General features: G+C 43.7%; 1 protein-coding gene across 3 annotated transcripts in view; it reads left to right on the top strand.

Moving 5' to 3' along the window:
- The first annotated feature begins 4,943 nt into the window (after window positions 1–4,943).
- lama5 (laminin, alpha 5) overlaps window positions 4,944–10,154 on the top strand; it is a 79,554-nt gene continuing 74,343 nt past the window's right edge. For all 3 annotated transcript variants that reach the window (XM_037105385.1, XM_037105384.1, XM_037105383.1), the window contains exon 1: window positions 4,944–5,516. In XM_037105385.1, coding sequence (XP_036961280.1) covers window positions 5,199–5,516 — 318 coding nt within the window. In that variant the 5' untranslated portion in view covers window positions 4,944–5,198. The remainder of the gene's footprint in view (window positions 5,517–10,154) is intronic.

Raw genomic sequence — 10,154 nt, 5'->3', positions numbered from 1 at the left:
ACGGAGCTGCAGGGCTGCTCTGAGCAGCGGAAACGTTATTTCATCAGTGGTTCCACACTTAAATGGAAAACTTTGTTCTTTTTAATCAAAAGAGAGGTGACAAAGATTGGAATTTCAAAATAAAGGCACATCTTAACGATGGTGCAGATATGAATCAGTGTTTGCACTTTGGGTTGGATCGCTAATCGCTTAACTTACACAACTCACAACTTAATTATTTATATTTTTCTGCAACGAATGTGTACTTCTACTCTGTGTGTGTGTGTGTGTGTGTGTTAGCAGGGAACAGCAGGGGGTAAGTGGGTTCAATTAAAGGAGCAGTGAGCAGTTGCCACGACAACAAGTGGCCTATCCCTGACTTCTCCTTTGGTCTCCTGGGGAACCAGGAAGTAGATTAGTTATAGATTTCAGGAAGAAAGGCTGAGGATTAGTGAGGTGAAACGACGAGCCGTCTCTCTTCCTCCCTCCTCACTTGTCTTCTCCTACTTTTCTCTCTCTCACAGTTTTTTTTTTTTGCTTCACTTACTTTTATTTTCTTTTTGTCTGTGGACGACAGGACTCCCGTTCAGAGTCTCTCCCAGTCCAAACAATTATTTAATTGTATCTATCAAAGAGGTTAAGTTGGTTTTATATGAACACTTCAGCATTTTGAGAAATGTTTCTTTGCTTTTGCCAAAATTACGTTTTGTTTTTTTGTTTCACTGCACAAACGAGCCAGATCGAGATCTTTATGACGATAGACCGTGTTGTTTATACCACTTTTGTCCACAGGGGTCGCCAGAATCAACAGAGAAGTTAGTTCCTTGTAGGTGCTTTAAGTTTTCCTGCCAGGAGAAACATAATTGTAGTTTCCAGGTACATACCTTTAGCTTTAGCTTTACAGACTTATGGTTTCAAAAAACACATCGTCATCAGTCTTTGGTGAGAGTTTCTCATGCGCATTACTTAACAGACAGCCAATCAGTGGCAGAGGAGGGTGGGTCACGTTGAACAAGGTAGTGTGATTTAAAATAACGCCGCTACAGCAGTAACAGCTTCATGTCTGCTGATTGATTGGATTGTATATTATTTATAATAAATATATCAGAATATATATTTATATAACGTCGGTTAGAAAGTGACGAACATAAGTTACGGAGGTAAATGCTCGACTCCAAACCAGATGCTTCATAACACAATAAAGGAATGTAAAACACCCAAAAGTATCATATGAAATATTTAAGAGAAAATTACTTACAGTTTAATCCTTTTCTACTTTTCTGTCATTGTAAACTGAATATTTTTTTTAGTTTTGAACAGAAAAAAACAGACATTTGTTGACGTCATCTTCGGTTCGAGGGAGCATTTTTTAAACTATCTGATATTTTGCAGACTAGATTTAATAATTGATGGGTTGATTGGCTGATTGATGAAAATTGGGTTATAATTTGCCGCCCTAACTACAGGAGAGTCTCCTGTGTGACCTGTGAGCCTACAAACAGCCTGTGGAATGTTTCTAGTGTGTCAGTGAATGAAGCTCTGCAGCATTAACACACTACCTCGAGACTCCTTTAAACTGCAGGAGGTCACTGACCCCTGTGTGTGTGTGTGTGTGTGTGTGTGTGTGTGTGTGTGTGTGTGTGTGTGTGTGTGTGTGTGTGTGTGTGTGTGTGTGTGTGTGTGTGTGTGTGTGTGTGTGTGTGTGTGTGTGAGGCAGGCAGCAGTCCGCAGGTCAGAGTTCAGCATGTGCTACACAGACGATGGAGGAAGTAGATGTGTGAGGTTGTTGGACTCTGGACAGCGTGACACACAAACATGGCAACGATTTCACCTGCCCGACTTCAGTTTATTGACTGTCTGACTGCTTATTGTCGCTCTCGGCTCCCACAAAACGATTTCTTTATGATATCGACGTCCTTTCAAAACTCAAAGGCCTGTAAATATCACCCTGACTCACCTGAGCAGCTGTTATCTGCGCGCCGTGTGGCGGAGAAACGCTTTCATCTTCTGAAGTGGTTCCTGCAGCTTGATTAGACGGTGATGTTTAGAGTCCACGAGAACACACAACTTACACACACACACACACCTGCTCAGGTGTTCCCCAGAGGTGTATACACTTTAGCCCAAATACAAGACTCTGTGTTTGCAGCGGGATGCTTTTTAGGGGATGTTTTTATTATTTTTTAACCTGAAGTGATTTCTTGTGCTCTGAATTTCAGGTTTTGTCAAATAATCTACACTTAGCTTCAACTGTAAGATTCTTCATACACTCTTTATTATTGTACTTAACTGCATGTAGACTCTTAAAAAATGCTTCATCCTTAAATTTACTCAGACGTTTCCAGAAAAATGTGCCTGAGAAACAGAGAGTTTAGAGATTACAGTCGTGCTGCCGGATCTGTGAGACTATTCTTGGGCGGAGTAGCTTAGCTGAGCAAAATGCTAACATCACTGAGACGCTTTTACTGTGACCAGAAACTTTGAATCCATCCCTGACATTCAACAGGAACATCAAGAAAATTGACTTGTAAGTGCAACACAGATTAGAAATTTAAAATGTCCTTGAGGATTCGCTGAGTAACAAATCAGCTCAACAACATCCATCCTAGATAAAGAGAAAGAAACCGAGAGAGAACAGCGCGTTCAGACGGAGGACAGCAGCTCCCGGTGGATTCAAACCGAAGATTGTCGAGCAAAAGAGGATTATTCTGGTGTCGGATGGACGGAGCCTTTTCTTCTGTGACATGAACCGTTTAGACTTTAGGAGAAAGAAAGTGTGTGTCGAGACTGAATACCGAGTGGACCGACTGTCTCGCTGTCTTCTTTGTCTCTCGCACATTTACATCGAGCCACTCGCTGACCGACAGCAGCAGCAGGAGGAAGACGAACGTCTGTATGGGCCAGTGTGACAGCTCCCAGGGAGAGAGACCACAGAGATCACAGAGCGGCGGAGAGAGGAGGACGGATCGTAAGCGCAGAAGAAGAAGAAGAAGAATGACAGGCCGCCTGCTGTCTCCTGGAGATTAAGCAGACAAACACAGTCACACATATTTGTATATGCAGAACCTCCTAAATGAACACAGGAGTCGTTTCCAGGGGACGCTAGAAAGTGACGGACAAGTGGTGAAAACTTGTAAACCCATCGTGGCGTCACTACCTTGTTGAAACCTGGAGTTTGGCATTACAACGGCCACCATCTTGATCTCTGGAGCCTGAAGTGATCATAGTTTCCAACATCATCTTCCGTATTTTAATGATCATCGCCAGTGTTTGGTTTGTCCGCTCTGGGCTCCTGTAGAAACATGGTGGACTCAATCGAAAGTAACAAAAACACAACAAAATCTTTTCGTTTTGGGTGATTATACACTCGATCCTCCTAAATCCTACACACTGGACCTTTAACTCAAGTTCAGTTTAGTTCGTTGTTCTTGAGGTTTGCAAATGAAGCCTCGTTGTCGTCAAGTGACAGAAATATTGACCCAACTGTCTTGATATCCAAGCAGAATCAATGAATTTGTGTCTCATTGGTCATTTAAAATGAAAAAAAATGTCACATTTCTACTTCCCAACCACATCAAACCCGTTCGTCCACATTTAAAATAAAAACTTGTAATAAAGATATTCAGATGAAACTAAATATATATCAAGTTTCTAATTCCACAGATGACTTGTTGTTATTATATGTTGTTATTCCTCTTTGTCCTGTCTGCTTACAGGGTTTGAGAGTGTGTGGCCGTGTGTGTGTTTGTGGAGAGCACCTGTCAGTGTGTTTTTATTAGTGTGTGTTTGAGAGTCAGCCTGTGTGTGTGTGTGTGTGTGTGTGTGTGTGTGTGTGTGTGTGGTTTAATTTCCCCATTTGTTGTTTTGCCACTTGGTGGGTGCGATGCAGGACTGTCAGATGAATCAGACGACATCAGTGCCCTGAAGCAGCAAACTTCACTGGGATTTTAATAATTGAAAAAGACCAAAACACCCTTTTCTGTATTATAACTTCTTAAAAGAAGAAGATTTAATATCGCTGCACGATGAACAGGGATGTCTGTGATGGGCCAATATCAGCCGATAACATTGGCTGACCCGATAAATCTGTCGGGCTCTGACACAGAACAGAAAGAGGAAGGAAATGTTTTTAAGGACGGGAAAAGATCAAGAAAGGAAAAAGGGAGGAAGCTGGAAGGAAAGAAGGGAATTAATGGGAGAAAAGACTGAGGAGAGAAAGGTAGAGGCACAGGAAGTTAAAGTTGAATGGAAGGAAGTAAGGAAAGGACGAGAGGAACGGGTGTGATAGACTCCAAAAAAACTGGAAAAATTAAACAAACAAGATGAAATTAACCAGAGGATCCAACTTAAGTTACTCTGCAGATCACAGCTGCATCAGAGCCAGACGTGCACTTTTTAAAATTAATTAACAAATGAATTCACCTGCAATCAATTTAAAAAACAGTCATTTTGATAACCCCACAGTACACGTACAGTATCTTTGATGCTAAAGAACATTTAAAGGTGCATTATGTAAGAAGTGGCATCCTGCTGCTAACTGCGGCTAACATTAGCTTAGCTCAGTTAGCCGTGCAGCTAGCAGTCCAGGTTGGGAGCGCGGGGTTCTGTTGGTGTTCACCTGTGTTGAGGTAACATTGGCTGGGGCTAACTGGTTAGCATGCTAACCTCAGTATTAATTATGTCATAAATTGATATTTTGAAAGTTGATTTTTTAAAATGTTTTCAAGTAAATTTCATTCATTTTTGGTTACTTTCACTTTTGCTAAACTCACATTTTTACATGATATCTTCACTTTTACTCCAGTTTGACCTGTGGATACTTCTTTTATTTTTATTTTTTATTTTTTTTGAAACAGTGCTGAACACTGAGCGGTGATGGAGGCTGTGCCCTCCTCCTCCTCCTGCTGCTGCTGCTGGGGCCGGGCCTGCAGAGAGGGAGGAGGGAGGGAGCAGAGTGAGTGAGGTGGCTGCAGGAGGACAGAAAGCCTCGACGCTCCGCTCTCCAGGACTACAAACCAGCTCCCCTTCCTCCTTTTTTTTTCTCTTCTTCTCTTAGTCCGCTGCTCACCTCCTTCACTCCCTCCTTCCTCCACACATGCAGTAGTTTACTTCTCCTCCTGCTCACATCGATTCCTTCCTTTCAAACTTTTTTTTTCTTTTATTCCCGGAGCGGATCGAGTCGAGCCAACAGGTGGAGAGAGAGAGAGAGAGAGAGAGAGATGGTGATGATGATGGCGAGCGGACCGGCGCCGCTCGCTGCTGCTGCGCTCTCCCCGGCTCTGCGCGCTCGGACGCGGGCTGCGCTGCTGCTGCTGTGGCCGCTGCTGCTGCTGCGGAGCTCCGTGACGGCGCAGGAGCTGCCGACCAACGGGGTGAACGGCTACAGCCTCCACCCGCCGTACTTCAACCTGGCGGAGGGCACCAAGATCACCGCCACGGCGACCTGCGGGGAGGAGGAGGGCGGCAGGACCGTGCACGACCTGTACTGCAAGCTGGTCGGAGGCCCGGTGTCCGGGGACCCGAGCCAGACCATCCAGGTGAGCGGAACCAGGAGCGTCTGATACCTACTGGTGTTGCTCAGTGGTGGATCTGTATTGGACCTCATGGCGTCAGAGAACTAGTGAAAACATTTCCAAGTTTAACCAGCTTATTCCTCATTATAAATGTTCTCCCAGCTCATGTTTGGCGCTTAAAAATTACTTTAATGTACTTTTTAAAGCTTTATAGGCGAGTTATAACACTCCTGCAGTGTGTGTATGATGTTACTCTGTGGACTTTTAATGCAACTTAAATGGATTTAAATTTGAATTTGAGGAGATTTCTGCTAAACTCTGCAAAAATGTGATATTTCAAGCAATATTTCCGTTATTGAAACCTTCCTGTGGTATTCCTGGAGGCTCCAAGTGTGTCTGCGGTGCTCAGTGGTGACACACAGTGACTGCAGGCTCTGTAGTATGTCTGTGTGGTGACTTTAAACACTTTATTTTGGGTTAGAATGATCCAATCCTGTTGTTTTTGCATCTGCAGCTATAATATTCAGTATCTGTCTGTTTTAATGACAAACCTGGAGTATTTTAGTGATTGAACCGGTGTGCTACAGTCACCGTTGCTCTCTCTGCTTCACACGAACTTCAGGTTTCAGTCAGTCAGTGTTGTGTTGGATCTGACGCGGTTGCCAACACGCACACTTGACTGCATTCAGAGCGGCGAGTCGAACAGCGTGCACGAATCTCCAGCTGCTCTGCCAGGTCATTATTTCATGCACTGCTTCCTTTGTAGGACTTGGCAGCGCTTAACACGACGGGCCACTTATATAAGAGAAGAGGCAACATTTCACTTGTGAGTGGACACAGAAGAATTCGGCTACCGACGGGGTTGTTTTTACTGATGGGTTTTTAACGGGTTGACGAGTTTGTAAAAGGTCGGCGGCGGCAGGCTCATTGTGTGTTCGACAGTCGAGCCTCCAGGGTATCACTAGTTAACGCACAAAGGATTATTGCAGTTTCGTGGGTTAACCATTAAAGCAACCCTCCGGCCGATAACACGCCGGCCTATCGCCTTCTTTTCTCTCTCCCACCTGTTCCCCACATTCCTCACGGCGACTGACCCGTGTCGTTCAGTCAGACCGAGTTTGTCCGCTCTGTTAGGGAGAGATTGAAGAGACGAGCGCCGCTTCCTCTCGGTGATGAGCTTAGAAATCTTGTTAGTTTGTGTCTGTTTTCGCTGCGCATGCTAATAAGCATCATTCAGGATGTAAATCGGTCGAGATCAGACGTAAAGATAAAGCTGTGAACGTTGAAGCGATAAGGACAGATTGATCAGAAGAGGTGGAGAGAGAACAGCAGGTGGTCTGAGGTGTCGTTTGATTGTGAAGCCTGGGAATGAAACACAAAGACTCGTGTCCTGAGGGGAGATTGGGTGCTTGAGGAAGGATTATTTCTAGATTTAACCACCTTAAATGGAAGAAAGAAAGGAAGGAGATATATTTAGTCGAGTAATTATCTGAAGTTCAGCTGGTGAGAATCGGCCCTTTGCGGTTAAACTCTCGCAGACGTGATTCCCGACCACAGTTGACCCACTTCAGCTCCTCCTCACACTCGGATTAGGGTTTTAATATTCTCTCATCAAAAGTTTTTCATCCCGTCTCTCTCTCTCTGATCTTCCTGCTCGCTGCAGGTTCGGTTGAAGTGGGTGAAGTTGATGCGTAATTAGTTCAGGAAATCTTCAAAATGAACCCAAGAAATCTGGTCATTAGCTCAAGGAATGGTGCATTATGTGTTCGGGCTGAGAGGTTTAGCCCACTTTGCTGGGCTTTTGTGGCTCGGCCCACTTGTTGGGTTAGTGAACGGTGCACACACACACACACACACACACGCATCGAGCCAGAAAAAACACACATACACACACTTTTCTGTGTCGAGGTTAATCCTGTTTTGATTAGACAGCAAGACGTGAGAGTGTTTTTATTTATTAAAAACAGCAGGAGGAGCACTGGAATGTGTGTGTGTGTGTGTGCGTGTGTGTGTGTGTGTGTGTGAGTGTGTGAGTGAGTAGAAGAGTCAAGGAATTTATCTCAAATCATAAATAATCTAAATTCTCCTCCTTACCTGGGATTAAACCACAGCGGCCATCACTAATTAACTTGTGCTTTTATGTACTGATTTGATAAACGGCAGCATGCTAATCATCATCATCATCACCATCATCATCATCATCATCATCAACATCAACATACTCATTATTTTCCCTCATGGCGATTGTTGGGGTGTGTTCACAACTTCCACATTCAGACTGAAATATTTGAATATGTGTTTGATGGATTGTCATGAACGTTTGTACAGACTGTCTCGTTCCCCTCAGGATGAATTTTAATAACTTTGATTATATGACTTTCACTTTAGCGCCATCATCTGGTCAAAATGTAATGTTATCCAACAACCAAATACCTTAAAAACTAAAGACATTCCCATCAGCCTCGGCCACACTATGTGTTGACTGCTAATTAGTAAGTGTTAGCATGTTAGCAAACGTTAAACATCAGCGTGTTAGCATTGTCATTGTGAGCATGTTAGCATGCTGATGCTAGTGTCTAATGCTGTGCTATAGACAACTTCTGACCTCCAAGTGTTCAAGGGGCACGCAGCAAAAGTTGACAAAAGACTTGTTTGACAAACGAAATGACTTCTCATTGGCAAAAAGCAACAAGTGAGGCCTCAGAATCAGTTTTCTGGCGTTATAAATGAAATACAGGAGGACACGGACGCCGTTTTACATCTTATTTTACAGCCCTTTTATACCTGGAAACGTATCTAAATATTCGGCTATTCACTAGCCGAGTACAAACACTGTCGTCTACAATCGCACCTGCTCCCCGTGGTGATTTCACAGCATTACAACAAGAAGTGAATGTTTAAATCCTGAGGATTCATCAGCCAGAAATCTTGTAACCCGAGGCCTTTGTTTGACCACACGGTTGATATTCAAAACATGCTGTAAAAAGCAAACTTCCACGCTTCCTGCGCTCTGACTTTTCCCCTTGAATTGAAATCATAAATCAAAGCGTGTTTTGGCTTGTTTGGAGGAGCTTCGAGAGACGTGTAGAGCTGCAGAGGTGGCAGGAAGCCATATCTGCTGCATGTAGACGATATCAGTGAACTGGTTTCCCCTCTGGATGTGGCCAGCAGACGAACATGACTGGTGTCATTATGAAGTGAAGCCTGAGCGAGCAGGACAGAGAGGAGGAAACACGAACAGATGTGATGTAGAAAGACAGAAAGAGTTAGACGATATTTAAAATAGAGAGAGTGACAAACGTACGTATAGCAGCAGATGCTGATTGAGTAACACTTTGGTTCTGCCCTGAGGACGTGGATTCCTCCGTCAGAGAGGCAGAGAGTTTTTTTATTCTTCTAAAAGAGAAAGAGGAGTAAGAAGAAGGAAAGAGATGAATATGCATTATATTTAGTTGACACAAACACAGCTCATACTGTCGGTGATCATGTTCAGAAACCTCCCAAAGTTTCCTGCTTTGATAATTTGTGCTTAAGCGCCGGTTGGACGTGTCCACTTGAAGTGGCCCCTCCACCTCTTTAGGAACCCTAAAGCCTCTTCTCTCTCAGCTAATCCAGGTTGGTTTGTCTGAGCAGTTAACCCAATCACTGCTGGCTATGTAAGCGTTAGCATAAACCAAACAAGCAGGGACCTGAACAAAAGCCCGGGTCAGGAGATGTTATCAGTGCAGGTCAGCGAGGTCAGAGATGCCCGCCCTCTCCTCCCGACTTCCCCGTCTTCCTCTCTGCACCTCACAGGGATCACCTGTCAATCAGCCTTTTATTATCTGTGGACTTAGAACTGCGAATCACTCCCCAAAAGTCATTTGTTTGAGAATTTATCTCCGCTGTTTAGTCATTTGGAGCCCTCAAATGACTTAATATGTCCCATAAATACTGTTACTTTTGCCAATAACCACGTGGATTTAATTCAGTTTTAACTTCCAGCCTAGACAGAGAAATGTGGATATACTTCGTTATGTTGTGTCAACTTTGACACACTGCTGCGCTGAACAAGATGCTAGTGACAGCAAATTAATCTAATTTCCGGGTCAACAAATCAAGAAATCTTTTATTAAAAACATCATAGACAACAATAAATCACCTCCAATCAGCAGCTGAGTGCAGAGGAATGAAGGTAAACAACCAACATCTGAAGATTATTTGAAAAAAACTTAAAAAAAAAAAAGAGAAGATTTCCTTCTCAGGTGTGGGACGTTTTTAAAGAAGAAGGCAGGTGTTTAGTGTGGTGAGATCAGGGAGTCTGTGTTTGATCCATTCATCCACCCTGACCCGCTGCCTTCTCTGCCCCTTTTAGCACAAAACGTAATCAACTGAACAAACCGACTATACAAGCCGGAGCCTCGGTGTTACAGTAACCCGAGTGGAGTCACCTCTCTGTAGGAGTACAGGAAACTTGACCCGGGTAGCTTCGGGGACAAACAGTCGTGAAAGAAATCTCGTCTTTTCATCGAAAGTTTACTGTGACTCTCAGACATTGTGCTGCTCTTTTTTTCGGCGGTTTACAAACGTCGGACTGTAACTTAAATCCCACATTAACCAATGTAGGTTACTCACTAACAAATGTCTCTGAGAATTAAAGTTATTCCTCACAATAAAGCGCTT

This window comes from Acanthopagrus latus, chromosome 7 (assembly GCF_904848185.1).
Source record: "Acanthopagrus latus isolate v.2019 chromosome 7, fAcaLat1.1, whole genome shotgun sequence".
Taxonomy (NCBI): Eukaryota; Metazoa; Chordata; class Actinopteri; order Spariformes; family Sparidae; genus Acanthopagrus; species Acanthopagrus latus.
This window is presented reverse-complemented; position numbering and strand designations above follow the sequence as displayed.